General features: G+C 35.5%; 1 protein-coding gene and 1 long non-coding RNA gene across 2 annotated transcripts; one reads left to right on the forward strand and one right to left on the reverse strand.

The window, feature by feature from the left end:
• Nucleotides 1-1688: 1688 nt before the first annotated feature.
• LOC127858596 (protein transport protein Sec61 subunit beta-like) lies at nt 1689-5074 on the reverse strand. The gene is made up of 4 exons (XM_052395795.1): nt 4970-5074; nt 3295-3395; nt 2727-2831; nt 1689-2375 (listed from the first exon to the last, which is right to left on the reverse strand). Exons 1-4 carry the CDS (start codon nt 4970-4972, stop codon nt 2288-2290), a joined length of 297 nt encoding a protein of 98 aa, XP_052251755.1. The 5' UTR covers nt 4973-5074; the 3' UTR covers nt 1689-2287.
• A 5263-nt stretch (nt 5075-10337) lies between these two features.
• On the forward strand, nt 10338-13790 carry LOC127858891 (uncharacterized). The gene is made up of 6 exons (XR_008039178.1): nt 10338-10501; nt 10659-10708; nt 11375-11440; nt 11719-12397; nt 12746-12790; nt 13006-13790. It is a non-coding gene; the product is annotated as an uncharacterized LOC127858891 (long non-coding RNA).
• The last annotated feature ends 4350 nt before the right edge of the window (nt 13791-18140 follow it).

Below are 18140 nucleotides of genomic sequence, written 5' to 3' on the forward strand. Positions count from 1 at the left end.
AATATACAAAATATACAAAAAATCTCATATTCTGATAATATTTTTACTGACCCACTGTATTTTACTAAAAGGATGATGTTTCATTGGACTGATAATTATAGATTTAGGATTACAGACTAGTTGCTTCAGTAATATTGTTCAGAGTGTGCCCTGTTGGCCGCGTATGCATTCTTGAATTATCATTCAAAAAACCACTTTACTATTTCGAGTCTACGTGACCTTGACCTTTGACCTAGTGACCTCAAAATCAATAGGGGTCATCTGCGAGTCGTGCTCAATGTACCTATGAAGTTTCATGATCCTAGGCCCAAGCGTTCTTGAGTTATCGTATGACAACCACCTGGTGGACGGACCGACCGACAGACCGACATGAGCAAAGCAATATACCCCCTCTTCTTCGAAGGGGGGGCATAATAAAAAGGTTTACTAAATGAAAAGTGGGATAAATAGAATAATAGATTAGTGGTGATAATAGATCAGGTTTATCATGCTCGGCACGAAAACGAAAAAACACTTGCCACGGCTTGTGCTTTTTGTTTTTGAAGCCTCGCATGATAAACCTGATCTATAATCAACACTAACCTATTATTCTCTATATCTAATTTAATAACTAGTCAGTGTCACTCGTACGTGTCATATATGGGAATAATACTGCTGTGTTATAGAAACTTTAGGTCTGTGCTGTTGACACATTAAGCTTTAAATACCTGGTCATTGATTCACAAACTCATTCTTAGACTTCAGAATAGAGTTGGAACAAGAAAAGTATGTCCAACACTTAAAAGACTTGTTTAAATAAAGCTAGTGTGAATATGTACAGGCCTCAAAAAAGGTCTTGGCAATTAAACAGTCCATTCTCTCCGTGTCATCAGGAATTGACCAATATGAGAAGATGTCCAGCACAAGAACATTTTTTTCAGACCAAAAGAATTTTTCATAATTAACCATTTACCGCTGAGATATATATTTCGACCCATTTGTAGTCCTTTAGAAAGTTTAATTTAATTAAAGACCTTTCTTACTCAATTAAAGTTTTAAAAACTTCATTTCCAACTCTTAGATACTGACAAGCAGCTTACAGTATAAAACCTGAACAGATTGCAAGTTACTCACTGGGTGTTCTGATTGTATGCTGTTTGCACATTTTCACTTTGCTTCTGAGAGGGAAAGGGTTAAATAAGATATGAGCACCAAATACAACTATAGTGTCTTAAAATAGTGAAGTGATAAGCAACCTAAATTGTGAGAACTAACAACTTTCTACTGGAATATTGGGTATAAAACTATAACATCTTCTATGAACTTAAACAGTTTTGCAATTAAGACGAAACTTAAGATTGATCATATCAGGTATAGTTTAAAATCACGCAATTTATTAAAATTTGCTTCACTTGTTTCATATTGTATATAATAGTTAATTAATTGTATATTCTTTACATTTGTACATAATTAGGATTTGTAACGAAGATATTTTTATTGTATTGTTTTCGATTATAATTATAGGCAAACAGCTTTTTTCAGAGCTTTTACCACAATGCATTTATTCCAATATATGACAAATATTAATTGTTTGTGGTATTAATTACATATTTATGTTGCAAAATGGTAAATTTAATACACATACACAGTCTTATGATAACAAGTTAACTAAACAGAATTTTTCAATTTTAAAATCAATAAAAAGTCAATTATTCAATATAAATATTTATTCAATTTCTGACATATTCACATGAAAAATAATACATACATCACAAAACTCAGCTCCTTAAAACCAGTCAAATAAATGACAGTATTTACATAGTATTTGGTCAGACTGGTTTAAACAGTCACATTTTTTTGCTGATAAAAAAGATATAAATTTTCAAAATAAAAATCTTTAAGCAGTTCCTTTATGATGAAAACAGATGTGAATGTTTAAGGTTTATTTAACCCCCAGGGTGTCAAAATGACAACATGTCTTGCATTATATACCATCAGTATCAATTCATACTTACTAGTTTAAATACTATCAGAAGTATCATAAGCAATAAAACTGTCATTTCTTCCATTTCTCATTGTAAATCACTCATCATTTAACAATAACATGACACATTTTACAAGAATATTGATACTGTTTGAAACCCCTGTCTATCAAACAGCCCTAGGGGGTATACCTATTACTGTAGTGAACAACATTTAGCAAGTTTCAGTTGCACACTTACAGAAGTTGAAATACGCATTTGCAAGACAATTAATTCAATGTCACTAAAATGTCTATTATGATAATATTCTAGATGTCGAGAGTCTGTTAGGAGCGCATGTATTTTCCCCAGATGTGCATCATGAACACGGAGGCAATGAAGATTAAACTCATCACGAGGACTGGCACTGGACCTCTGAAAAAAAAACACACAAGAGTCACCACAATAGAACACTAGATTTATTTAAATAAATTATATCTCTTACTAGTTCTACACGAAGAATACAAGCTTGACAATTACATGTACATTCATATGCATAAGTACTGATAATGGAAAATATGTCCATACAGAAAAATGTTTATTTTAAACAATATTTTATTTGTTTCCATATGCTTTATGGTGCTAATAAATTAATTTTATTTGGTGATCGATGTTGAAGCATTAAATCTTGTCAAGAATTCCAAACCGTTTGTTTTGAAACAAGTTAAATAAATAAAAAATGTACAATTATTTTATCGAGCTACACTAAAGTCTGATCAAACTCACACTTTGATTCCTGGGGAGTCTTCTGTGTAAAATCTCCACATACCAGCACTGCCACCACCACTGCCAGGCTTGGAACGACCTGCACTACTCCCTGATGTGGTTTTCCTGGATAAGAAACAAATGCATAAATAATCTGGAAAAATTCTTAACTATACATTATAAAACATGAATTACATGTTTGATTCCTTGAAATGTACACTGTAATCTGTATATTTATTGTATTGTTATCAGTGAACCAACGCACACCTTTTTGGGGTAAACTGGTTTACAAAATGTACATTATTTTGCTAAACTTACACAAATTGTTATGAAGTGGAATGGATATTACATTTTTTTAGAGCTTTATTCCTCAGTTCTATAATTTGCTAAATGAAGACAAAAATGACAATGGAAACTTAGATTTGGCTATATTCTGAACTAAAACACCTTGAGCGAATATAACACCTGTCTATATTTGGGTTAAACAAATATGTTTGAGGTTATATTTTCCTCTGTAAAGCCCCTATAGACTGAAGTCGGGGCCTCTTTCAAAGGCTACTACAGGCATAAAAAAGAAGTCCTAGCTCACCTTTGTCTGACAGTGGAGGATCCGCCTGAAGATCTAGGGGAGACAGTTTTAGAGGAGGGTGATCTACCTGCACCCACCGTGGTTGCACTAGCTGGAGCTGGCTGTAAAAGAGAAGCAAAATTGATATTAGGGGACATAAATACAAACTAAAAAAAGGTGAGCCCAGAGCTCCAGATAAAGGCCGTACAGCCGTAAATATGCCTTTTTCATGAAGAGTTACGCATTTATTTTTATAAACTGGACGTACAATTACGGCATTAATATCCATTTTACGCATTTAAGAAAAAATCTGGCCGTACCGATACGTCTGCGGCAGCGCGGCGTGATTTGTTGGTCCCTAACCTAACGGCGCTTTTCGTTAATTTAAATTACCGAAAAGTTGTAGACTGGGTTCATATACATGTATTATTGTTTATTCTGTGGCGTGATTTCCTGTAACTTGTAAATCCGTCAAAAACAATATGTCCGTGCGCAATGGAATGCCGGCTTAGCCGAAAGCGGTTCAAAACAAACACTTTGTTGTCATATAGTGACTACATACGGTGTCGTCTAACCATTCTGATATTAAATCTGTAAACCCAGAAAAAGACATTGTAGCCCCGATATTAAACAATTTGATTGCATTGGTTGCTTAAAACGTTAGAAAACACGATGGGAAACGAATGAGACAGTGAAATAAGTGTTCATTTACTTAGCTTATTAGTTTGCTTGTGTTTTCTTGTCAAGAAAAATGAAGAAATAGTATAAGTCATTAGTTTTCATGTGTAGTTGTATTTGCATCATAATTCAGAATGGAAAACCTAATACAGTTACAGTTTAAGAAGCTACATATATTGATTATAATTGCTGCAAATGTTTCTGTAAAGTCAGTTATACACCCTTCAATATCCAAGAACACGGGTAGTACAGTACTACCTGTATTTTTGGATATGGTAGTACAGGTACTATAAATCGATTTTAAGCGTTACTCCTTTTCTTTCTGCCAGTGGCAGTACCGTTACTAATTTCACAAATCCTTATCTGGAGCTCTGTGAGCCAATAAGTGCATACGTTTAAATTCCTTCATAAATTGCATAGTAAACAAATGGAATATGCTTCCAGTTGAAATTGTTACTTTGAAAAGTGTTGATGAATTCAAAAGAAAACAGGAATTCTCTGGCAATGGAAACGTTTTAATTAAATTAATACTGAGCACAATTACTACCATTATGAATAGCTGACCAAACTGGACTGGAAGACCACAACGATGACAGATCAAGGGGAATGATAGTCCATCTAGGGACTTATAATTTTCCCAATCATCACATAATATAATGATTGCAAGCCCCCACCCACACAATTTTTTTTGTTGGGCTTAAAAATACACTTAAATTACAGCTTGTGCAAATATTCAAAAATTAAAAATCCAATACGTTACTCATTAAACACAATAACAAGGGTTTCAGTTATTACATCATGTGGTATACTTTAAAGAGTAATATTCACGGAAGAATAAATGTACAAAAACATGAAGAGAGATAAACAAAACAGCCGGCAAAGAACAATTATTAAATAATGGTTATTGACATAAATGAAATGAATTTCCACAAAAAACATTCATTTGTGATTGTGCAATTAAACCATATTTTAGATTAAAGTATAATTAAGTCAAAGAATAAAAACATTTAGGTCATACCATCTTCTGTCGTGTCTAACCGAAATGTATGTGATCGACGTGTCAGCTTAACAGGAAGTGACGTCTTTATGTACATACAATTAGCCGTAGGTGATATTCTCCACAAAGAGAATGAGAGGAAAGAAAAGGGATATCGAACACTACAAATTTACCTTTCGTCGCATACACATCCAGCGTTTATTACAAAAATGAAGAGAAAACCGAAGTAAGTTTAAACATATATATTTCTTTTGGCAAACACAGTGTATATCAGTTTTGCACCGTAGTTCGCCTGTTACATGCGCTCAATTGGTCGTTTTCAGCTGCGGTACTACTTAAAAGTACCATGGGTACTCTAAAAAAATACTACAAAGTACCCCGGGTACTGGAACGGGAAATACGCTTAAAAGCACTTGGTCATATTTCCCGTTCACCGGGTACTTTGTTTTTAAGGCCGTTCATCTCAAACACGTTAGATTATGGGGCTGGCTACTATATACAGTGAAAAGTAAAGTTGCACGATGATTTGTATATTATCTGTCATAAAGACACATACAATACCGGTTTCACTCATGAAGCTGGCTCGAGAGCATCTCAATAAGCAATTGGTGCAATTAGTTCAAAAGATATTTGTTATACCTTTAAACTAAATAATAATACACAATTCGATGTCACACGTTTTTGTTCTTTATAACAGTGCATGCTGGCGTTTTCACAATATTTCGATATAATAACTTTTTTTTTTAATTTTGGGCTTCGTTATTTAGCGTTGTAAAGCATGTCGATCAACGGATACATGTTTTACCGGCTGGACTTTTATTTTACCGATTGGGCCTGTGACCGGGTTGATATGCGTATTGTGTGTTTGCGATTTTTACAACAACAAAGTCAAGATGGCGGAAGACTTTAAATTTCGGGAAACACTCTTTTCCATTTTCCTGATTCCATTGGCTGTTTCGTCCCCTGTTTCCATTGGCTGTTTCGGCTATGGAAAATAGTTGTATGGCCATACACGAGAAAGACCGGTTATGGAAGAGAAAGACCGGTTATAAAACATTTAGTTTTAGAAAGACGTCCGAGGACTAAAAGATAAAAAGTAAATAGTAATAACATAAATTTCATTCTTAAATACGAATGAAATTATATGTACTGGTACTAGTCTTCTATCTGCAATGGTCAAATATGGATGTGTATGGTGTACTTAATAAATAAATAAACTACACGTATGGTTTATAAGTTTAATGTACATCGATAATAAATATATAAACAGGCAACATGATAGTGCGCGTGCATGTGATGAGCGCTACTGCAAGTCGACTAAGGCCACAGTAAATAACTATTAAAATGACAACATTGCTCATTTCTTCAAGTCGACTATGGCCACAGTGAATGACTCTGAAAATGAAACAATTTTTCGTTACTGCAAGTCAAATATAGCTACAGTAAATTACTCTTAAAATGTCACCACTGTTCATTAATGAAAGTCGACTATGACCACAGCAAATGACTCTTAAAATGACACAATTGTTCATTACTGCAAGTAGACTATGGCCACAGTTAATCACTCTTAAAATGACACCATCGTTCATTACTGAAAGTCGACTATGGCCACAGCAAATGGCTCTTAAAATGTCCCCATCGTTCATTACTGCAAGTCGACTAAGGCCACGGTAAATGACTCTTAAAAAGACACCATTTTTCATAACTTCAAGTCGACTATGGCCACAGTAAATGACTCTTAAAATGACACCATCGTTCATTACTGCTAGTCGACTATGGCCACAGTAAATGCCTCTTAAAATGACACCATCGTACATTACTGCAAGTCGACTATGGCCACAGTAAATGACTCTTTAAATGACACCATTGTTCATTACTGCAAGTCGACCATGGCCACAGTAAATGACTCTTAAAATAACACCATCGTTCATTTCTAAAAGTCGACTATGGCCACAGTAAATGACTCTTAAAACGAAACCATCGTTCATCACTGAAAGTCGACTATGGCCACAGTAAATTACTCTTAAAATGTCAGCACTGTTCATTACTGCATGTCGAATATGGCCACAGTAAATGACTCTTAAAATGACACCATCGTACATTACTGCAAGTCGAATATGGCCACAGTAAATGACTCTTAAAATGTCACCACTGTTCATTACTGCAAGTCGACTATGGCCACAGTAAATGACTCTTAAAATGACACCATCGTTCATTACTGCAATTCGACTATGGCCACAGTAAATGACTCTTAAAATAACACCATCGTTCATTAATAAAAGTCGACTATGGCCACAGTAAATGACTCTTAAAATGACACCATCGTTCATTACTGCTAGTCGACTATGGCCACAGTAAATGCCTCTTAAAATGACACCATCGTACATTACTGCAAGTCGACTATGGCCACAGTAAATGACTCTTTAAATGACACCATCGTTCATTACTGCAAGTCGACTATGGCCACAGTAAAAGACTCTTAAAATGACACCATCGTTCATTACTAAAAGTCGACTATGGCCACAGTACATGACTCTTAAAATGACACCATCGTTCATTACTTCCAGTCAACTATGGCCACAGTAAATGACTCTTAAAATAACACCATCGTTCGTTACTGAAATTCGACTATGGCCACAGTAAATGACTCTCAAAATGGGACCATCATTCATAACGGCAAGTCGACTATGGCCACAGTAAATGACTCTTAAAATGACACCACCGTTCATTACTGGAAGTCGACTATGGCCACAGTAAATGACTCTTAAAATGTCACCACTGTTCATTACTGCAATTCGACTATTGCCACAGTAAATGACTCTTAAAATGACACCATCGTTTGTTACTGAAAGTCGACTATGACCACAGTAAATGACTCTTAAAATGACACCATCGTTCATTACTACACCATCGTTCATTACTGCAAGTCGACAATTGCCACAGTAAATGACTCTTTAAATGTCACCACTGTTCATTACTGCAAGTCGACTATGGCCACAGTAAATGACTCTTAAAATAACACCGTCGTTTATTGCTAAAAGTAGACTATGGCCACAGTAAATGGCCCTTAAAATGACACCATCGTTCATTACTAAAAGTCGACTATGGCCATAATAAATGACTCTTAAAATAACACTATCGTTCATTACTGAAAGTCGACTATGGCCACAGTAAATGACTCTTAAAATGTCACCACTGTTCATTACTGCAAGTCGACTATGGCCACAGTAAATGGCTCTTAAAATGACACCATCGTAATTTACTGCAAGTCGACTATGGCCACAGTAAATGACTCTTAAAATGTCACCACTGTTCATTACTGCAAGTCGACTATGGCCACAGTAAATGACTCTTAAAATGACACCATCGTTCATTACTGCTATTTGACTATGGCCACAGTAAATGCCTCTTAAAATGACACCATCGTACATTACTGAAAGTCGACTATGGCCACAGTAAATGACTCTTAAAATAACACTATCGTTCATTTCTAAAGTCGACTATGGCTACAGTAGATGACTCTCAAAATGTCACCACTGTTCATTACTGCAAGTCGACTATGGCCACAATAAATGACTCTTAAAATGTCACCACTGTTCATCACTGCAAGTCGACTATGGCCACAGTAAATGCCTTTTAAAATGACACCATCGTTCATTACTAAAAGTCGACTATGGCCACAGTAAATGACTCTTAAAATGACACAATCGTTCATTACTGAAAGTCGACTATGGCCACAGTAAATTACTCTTAAAACTACACCATCGTTCATTACTGCAATTCGAGTATGACCACAGTTAATGACTCTTAAAATGACACCACCGTTCATTACTGGAAGTCGACTATGGCCACAGTAAATGACTCTTAAAATGTCACCACTGTTCATTACTGCAATTCGACTATGGCTACAGTAAATGACTCTTAAAATAACACCATCGTTCATTACTAAACGTCGACTATGGCCACAGTAAATGACTCTTAAAATGTCACCACTGTTCATTACTGCAAGTCGACTATGGCCACAGTAAATGATTCTTAAAATGACACCATCGTTCATAACTGCTAGTCGACTATGGCCACAGTAAAAGACTCTTAAAATGACACCATCGTTCATTACTAAAAGTCGACTATGGCCACAGTAAATGACTCATAAAATAACACCATCGTTCATTACTGCAATTCGACTATGGCCACAGTAAATGACTCTTAAAATGACACCATTGTACATTACTGCAAGTCGACTATGGCCACAGTAAATGACTCTTAAAATGACACCATTGTACATTACTGCAAGTCGACTATGGCCACAGTAAATGACTCTTAAAATGTTACCACTGTTCATTACTGCAAGTCTAATATGGCCACAGTAAATGATTCTTTAAATGACACCATCGTTCATTACTGCTAGTCAACTATAACCGCAGTAAAAGACTCTTAAAATGACACCATCGTTCATTACTTAAAGTCGACTATGGCCACAGTAAATGACTCTTAAAATGACACCATCGTTCATTACTGCAATTCGACTATGGCTACAGTAAATGACTCTTAAAATAACACCATCGTTCATTACTAAACGTCGACTATGGCCACAGTAAATGACTCTTAAAATGTCACCACTGTTCATTACTGCAAGTCGACTATGGCCACAGTAAATGATTCTTAAAATGACACCATCGTTCATAACTGCTAGTCGACTATGGCCACAGTAAAAGACTCTTAAAATGACACCATCGTTCATTACTAAAAGTCGACTATGGCCACAGTAAATGACTCATTAAATAACACCATCGTTCATTACTGCAATTCGACTATGGCCACAGTAAATGACTCTTAAAATGACACCATCGTACATTACTGCAAGTCGACTATGGCCACAGTAAATGACTCTTAAAATGTCACCTCTGTTCATTACTGCAAGTCGACTATGGCCACAGTAAATGACTCTTAAAATGACACCATCGTTCATTACTGCAAGTCGACTATGGCCACAGTAAATGACTTTTAAAATGACACCCTTTTTTATTACTGGAAGTCGACTATGGCCACAGTAAATGACTCTTAAAATGTCACCACTGTTCATTACTGCAAGTCGACTATGGCCACAGTAAATGACTCTTAAAATGTCACCACTGTTCATTACTGCAAGTCGACTATGGCCACAGTAAATGACTCTTAAAATGTCATCACAGTTCATTACTGCAAGTCGACTATGGCAACATTAAATGCTATCTAGGTCCCTGTGGCATACAAAACGTGATTTTCCATTGTCACATCGACGGTGGAAGACAGGTGAGCAATGGTTTCATAGGATTTCTACATGTTCTAGTGGTTACTATAATGTAAAAGAAAGTCATATATATTTTACTCTTCATTGGATCACATAAGTTCATAGGAATTTGGTCGAAGTTCTATCGCCATTTCATTCCGATCTTTTTTTATATATATTTCAGTGACGTTTTGTGGTTGCTTAACCATTGCAAATTTATTACAAACGTAGACGCGGCACCAAAAAGTTCCATCGGATATGGATTTTGCGTTTTCACGTTAGAGGTATTAATTCATACATTACTCTCCGTTGCATGCCTATTGATTATCATATTCAAATATTAATGCACAATTTCATTAACATATTGTCATACTCTTGAAACAGTGTACATGCTATAATCATTTGGTTCTTTTTTATCAGTTTTTTCCTCATGTAATTCAGGCACTGACTGTCGTGGAGAAAAACATCCAAGATACCTTTTCAGAAAACGGGTAAGTTGTAATTGTCATAAATAAGGTAGCTTTTCTGCAATTAAATTCAATGCACTGATATACTAAGCTTATTCAAAATGTGCGTTAATGCTTACAAAAACTGACTTTAACAGCAGAAAAGCTTTGTAAACGGCGTAGTATTCGAACTCGGTCTTGCCACCGAAACCTATGTGTGACGGTGTTGTGGAATTGGTCTTGATGCGTCTGTTACTTGTCCAAAGTCAATAGCTACTTCGAATTCTATGAGATCCGAACGAAATAGATAAACTCTATATGAGAAATTCGTAAAGACCAAAGTATCGCAATGATCCGGTTGCATTACGAACAGGCACTTAGTACAGTACAATGCCTAGCAATGGCAACTGTATATTGCATAAGCGCTTGGCATTCAAAATACCAATTATATTGAAAGCTATATGTGTTCCCTTATTTATATAACCACTTTATATTTAGGATAAGAGCCGAAATATTTTGAATCAATCAACGATAAAAGTCGAGGTTCGATTGTAAAGAAAAAATATGTGTTATTCGCTTATTCACAATTTCTCCTGACAAACGGTACCATACACAATGTAAAACTTTCCCTTTCTTTGATTTCATACAAATTTCACAAAACATGGGAAATTGATTGCTTACTTAAACTGTCAATAATGACGACATTTACAGGAACCACCCTTTGGTAAAGCTCGTAGCTAACGAAAAGCTGAAATCAGCTTACAAGAAGAACAAAAGGTATTTCGTATTATATTTTTTTTATTGAGTATTGATTTTTTTCATGAACTATTCCAGTCAGCCATAACATAATCATTGGGCCGTTTACAATGGATTTAGAAAGTGAAAAATAAACATAATATTGCATATGACCGATTTTGTAAAGGTTAAAAATTATAGTATGTGGAAAGATATACATCTAAGGTCGTGCTCGATCGAGACTGCCATCAACATTTGTTAAAAACTAAACTTAAACTTATAAAAATTAAAACCAATACCATTTTTATATTAAATTACAGACTAGTTTCATCGTATACAGAATCCGTCCTCGTCAAGGAAGCGTGTTCAGTGATGATGCAAGAGGTAAAGAGTATGGTCTTTGATTATTTTTTGTAACAAGTATTATCTTACAATAATATATACGTTTTCAAAACATGATTTTATTTATAAGAGTGCGTAACATTTTGTTCATTTTGTGCACAACCACATTTTATTCACGAAAGTATAAACTTGCGCTGTGTTTGTGTAAATTTAATTCGTCAAATGTAAATATTTTAAATGTTAATGGGAAGAACAAATTCTTAAAATGTACAATATCTCCATATAACATGCCTGTTAGACTGTCAATAGACATAGAATCCCGTTTTATTTTTTACGCGGTTTTTTTAAAGGCGAGTCCGAACAATATAAATAGTAAAGGCAAAAATTTAAAGTTATATAATTAATTGAAAAAAGTATATCGGTTTCGAATGTCATACAATAATTATTTTCTTCTTTGGTGTCAAAGTAAACTACATATTCGTACAGAAAATATTTCACAGTACATGTATGTAAAATTTGTTAAATATTCTCATAATCGTTTGTTTCATATCATAAAACTGCACGCGACTGGATGTAGTTATAAAGAGGCCACAGAGGCTCTGCAACGAACGGTGGCCAAAAGTATTTTCACAGCATATAGCCTGGCAACAACTCACCGTATGTATTGTCCATATCATTAATACTACAATGATCAGTTTTGTAAAAAAATATAGCAGTCATATTAGGTTTTTCTTTTCGTATAAATGTCATAGAAATTTCATTCGGATTTACGTTTTACAAAATGGTTTAAAGAGATATCTGTAACGTGTTTTAGCATAACCAAGCCATTGATACAATTACTAGTCACAGGCAATTTATGATTAGTAAAAGTTTATCGTATCATCGAAATAAAACAATTACTTATAAGTGTCTTCGTAGCCTTTGACACTTTAAAAGTTTGACTTGTTATGTAACTTGATGTGTTTTTAGTTCATTTTCACAAATATTTTGGGTTTTTTAATGCAGGCTCGAGCATAAAAGAATATTGATCAAGCGCCCTAGCAGATAGACGTAAGTAAAACACGGAACATAAATTTTACAGATGAAATTGTAGGTGCTCATGAAATTTCATGTAAGAAATTTTTCTGGATAGTAGATGTATATTCATGTTAAAAAGCAAGTTTTCTTGTAGCGAATGTCACAACTTTCATGGTACTCAAAAACTGTGTGAGAATCCTAGTCAATATGTCGTACCAGATTGGATTTTGTTGCAATCTATTTCAAAGGTAAAGCCTGGTGAACACAAAGACGCTAACATCCTGCAGAAAAGTTCAACATGGCTGACAACACCGTACGGTCGGAAGATGTGTAAGGACAAAAGTGGGATCGTTGCATTACAGACACCGGTTTACTGTTAACTGTTGAGTTATCGATCCGGACAGAACTTAAGTGTGCACCACTGCAGTATGATGACATTTAAGTTTTATAGACTTTCATGCAATAGTTACTGTCACACAGCTCCGGACATTGAAAGTGGAAGGACGGAGAACCACACAGAAACAATATCGGCGAATGATGATGTATATTTGTTTTAAGTTTCGTGAAATAGGTACTGTGAAATAGCTCCGGACGTACAACCTTCCTGAATTTCAATCTATTAAGGGGCAATAAATTAATAACGCGTGCACCGCAGTATGATTGAACACATTCATATTAAGTTTAATGAAATTTAATAAATAATTATTGATAAACACCTCCGGACATCGCCAAAATAATATTCCTTCACTGTCTTAGAGGGGTAAAAAGCCATCATAATGGAGGTGTCATTTTGTCTACTTACAAGAGTTGGCGCATTCGGATTAAATGCGTATTCTACATGCAATAATAAATGCATGCAAAAATAAATATCTTTCTTGCAACAAGCGTAAATCTACTGCAAATCTTAGCAAAACATTTGCAAACGTATGTGCGTGTGTATAGTGACGCAATCATACGTTTTTCCATAGGTAATTTGTTTCTTAATGACAATATGTTTATATTTGATTAATAAAATACCTGGATATTATATGAATATGTCAGTTTCTGTTCCGAATCGCCCCCGTGCTTCTTTCTAGCAGCACCATGTACCTTTTGGGATCAAAGATCTTACCCTGTATTATACATACGTACGTGGTCCTTTATTCATGGCAGGTGATGAATTGCCAAAACAGAACGGCACAAAACGAAACAAAATACAAAAAGAGTACAATAAAGCCGGTGTCACCGCTTTGGAACGGTCAATGTTAACTACTGGGCAGGTTAAACAGGTTAATGAGCGCTCAAACTCATACGTGAATCAGGAATATTCATTATACATACAAGTGTAAAATATAGTACTCTTACATTGTATTATATTTATGGCTATATGGTTGATACGAGCGCCTATGTCTTTTGACTAAATCTCGTTCATATTTCAGTATTTATGGCTATATGGCGAATAAGAGCGACTATGTCTTTTGAATAAATGCTTATAATGGGATAAGAGCGCGTCTGTCTTTTCATTAAATCTCGTTCTAATTTCCGTATTTATTGCCTATATGGATGATAAAAGAGACTATTTGTTTTAACAAAATGTCGTTCATATTTCCGTATTAATGCTTATCGAGGGAAAAGAGCGCCTATGTATATTGACTAAATCTCGTTCATATTTCCGTATTAATGGCTATATGGCGGATAAGAGCGCCTATGTGGTTTGCCTAAAACTCGTTCACAATTTTGTATTAATGCTTATAATGGCATAAGAGCGCCTTTGTCTTTATACAAAATCTCATTCACTTTTTCGTATTAATGCTTAAACATAGATAATTGGGGTTATTTACTGTGGCCATAGTCGACTTTCAGTAATGAACGATGGTGTCATTTTAAGAGCCATTTACTGTGGCCATAGTCGACTTGCAGTAATGAACGATGGTGTAATTTTAAGATTCATTTACTGTGGCCATAGTCGACTTCCAGTAATGAACGATGGTGTCATTTTAAGAGTCATTTACTGTGGCCATAGTCAACTTTTAGTAATGAACGGTGGTGTCATTTTAAGATTCATTTACTGTGACCATAGTCGAATAGCAGTAATGAACGATGGGTGTCATTTGAAGAGTCATTTACTGTGGCCATAGTCGACTTGCAGTAAGGAACGGTGGTCTTATTTTGAGAGTAATTTACTGTGGCCATAGTCGAATTTCAGTAATGAACGATGGTGTTATTTTAAGAGTCATTTACTGTGGCCATAGTCGACTGGAAGTAATGAACGATGGTGTCATATTAAGAGTCATTTACTGTGGCCATAGTCGACTTTTAGTTATGAACGATAGTGTCATTTTAAGAGTCTTTTACTGTGGCCATAGTCGACTTGCAGTAATGAACGATGGTCTTATTTTAAGAGTCATTTACTGTGGCCATAGTCGACTTTTAGTATTGAACGATGGTGTCATTTTAAGAGTCATTTACTGTGGCCATAGTCGACCTTTAGTAATGAACGATGGTCTTATTTTAAGAGTCATTTACTGTGGTCATAGTCGACTTGCAGTAATGAACGATGGTCTTATTTTTAGAGTCATTTACTGTGGCCATAGTCGACTTTTAGTATTGAACGATGGTGTCATTTTAAGAGTCATTAACTGTGGCCATAGTGACCTTTAGTAATGAACGATGGTGTTATTTTAAGAGTCATTTACTGCGGTCATAGTCGACTTGCAGTAATGAACGATGGTGTCATTTTAAGAGTCATTTACTGTGGCCATAGTCGACTTTCAGTAAAATATGATGGTGTCATTTTAAGAGTCATTTACTGTGGCCATAGTCGACTTTCAGTAATGAACGATGGTGTCATTTTAAGAGTCATTTACTGTGGCCATAGTCGACTTTTAGTATGGAAAAGGGTGTCATTTTAAGAGTCATTTACTATGGCCATAGTCGACATTTAGTATTGAACGATGGTGTCATTTTAAGAGTCATTTACTGTGGCCATAGTCGACCTTTAGTAATGAACGATGGTGTTATTTTAAAAGTCATTTACTGTGGTCATAGTCGACTTGCAGTAATGAACGATGTTGTCATTTTAAGAGTCATTTACTGTGGCCATAGTCGACATTTAGTAATGAACGATGGTGTTATTTTAAGAGTCATTTACTGTGGTCATAGTCGACTTATAGTATCAAACAATGGTGTCATTTTAAGAGTCATTTACTGCGGCCATAGTCGACTTTCAGTAATGAACGATGGCGTCATTTTAAGAGTCATTTACTGTGGCCATAGTCGACTTGTAATAATAAACGATGTATGTCATTTTAAGAGTCATTTACTGTGGCCATAGTCAACTTTTAGTAATGAACGATGGTTTCATTTTAAGAGTAATTTACTGTGGCCATAGTCGACTTGCAGTAATGAACGATGGTCTTATTTTAAGAGTCATATACTGTGGCCATAGTCGACTTGCAGTAATGAACGATGGTGTCATTTTAAGTGTCATTTATTGTGGCCATAGTCGACTTTCAGTAATGAACTATGGTGTCATTTTAAGAGTCATTTACTGTGGCCATAGTCGACATTTAGTAATGAAGGATGGTGTCATTTTAAGAGTCTTTTACTGTGGCCATAGTCGACTTTCAGTAATGAACGATGTCATCATTTTAGGAGGCATTTACTGTGGCCATAGTCGACTTGTAATAATAAACGATGGGTGTCATTTTAAGAGTCATTTACTGAGGCCACAGTCGACTTTTAGTAATGAACGATGGTGTCATTTTAATAGTCATTTACTGTGGCCATAGTCGACTTTGAGTAAAGAAGGATGGTGTTATTTTAAGAGTCATTTACTGTGGCCATAGTTGACCTCCAGTAATGAACGATGGTGTCATTTTAAGAGTCATTAACTGTTGCCATAGTCGACTTGCAGTAATGAACGATGGTTCCATTTTAAGATTCATTTACTGTGGCCATAGTCGACTTTCAGTAAAAAACGATGGTGTCATTTTAAGAGTCATTTACTGTGGCCATAGCCGACTTTCAGTAATGAACGATGGTGTTATTTTAAGAGTCATTTACTGTGGCCATAGTCGACTTTTAGTATGGAACGATGGTGTCAATTTAAGAGTCATTTACTGTGGCCATAGTCGCCTTTTAGTATTGAACGATGGTGTCATTTTAAGAGTCATTTACTGTGGCCACAGTCGACCTTTAGTAATGAACGATGGTGTTATTTTAAAAGTCATTTACTGTGGTCATAGTCGACTTGCAGTAATGAACGATGGTGTCATTTTAAGAGTCATTTACTGTGGCCATAGTCGACTTTCAGTAATGAACGATGGTGTTATTTTAAGAGTCATTTACTGTGGCCATAGTCGACTTTTAGTATTAAACGATGGTGTCATTTTAAGAGTAATTTACTGTGGCCATAGTCGACTTGCAGTAATGAATGATGGTCTTATTTTAAGAGTCATTTACTGTGGCCATAGTCGACTTGCAGTAATGGACGATGGTGTCATTTTAAGAGTCATTTACTGGGGCCATAGTCGACTTGCAGTAATGAACGATGGTCTTATTTTAAGAGTCATATACTGTGGCCATAGTCGACTTCCAGTAATGAACAATGGTGTCATTTTAAGTGTCATATACTGTGGCCATAGTCAACTTTCAGTAATGAACGATGGTGTCATTTTAAGAGTCATTTACGGTGGCCATAGTCGACTTGCAGTAATGAACGATGGTCTTATTTTAAGAGTCATATACTGTGGCCATAGTCGACTTCCAGTAATGAACAATGGTGTCATTTTAAGTGTCATATACTGTGGCCATAGTCAACTTTCAGTAATGAACGATGGTGTCATTTTAAGAGTCATTTACTGTGGCCATAGTCGACTTGCAGTAATGAGCAGTAGTGACATTTTAAGAGTCATTTACTGTGGCCACAGTCGACTGCCAGTAATGAACGGTGGTGTCATTTTAAGAGTCATTTACTGTGGCCATAGTCGAATTGAAGTAATGAACGATGGTGTCATTTTAAGAGTCATTTACTGTGGCCATAGTCGACTTGCAGTAATGAACGATGGTTTCATTTTAAGAGTCATTTACTGTGGCCATAGTCGACTTGCAGTAATGAGCAGTGGTGACATTTTAATAATCATTTACTGTGGCCATAGTCGACTGCCAGTAATGAACGGTGGTGTCATTTTATGAGTCATTTACTGTTGCCATAGTCGAATTGAAGTAATGAACGATGGTGTCATTTTAAGAGTCATTTACTTTGGCCATAGTCGACTTGCAGTAATGAACGATGGTCTTATTTTAAGAGTCATTTACTGTGACCATAGTCGACTTTCAGTAATGAACGATGGTGTTATTATAAGAGTCATTTACCGTGGCCATAGTCGATTTTTAGTAATGA

The sequence above is a fragment of the Dreissena polymorpha genome, chromosome 14, assembly GCF_020536995.1.
Source record: "Dreissena polymorpha isolate Duluth1 chromosome 14, UMN_Dpol_1.0, whole genome shotgun sequence".
NCBI lineage: Eukaryota > Metazoa > Mollusca > Bivalvia > Myida > Dreissenidae > Dreissena > Dreissena polymorpha.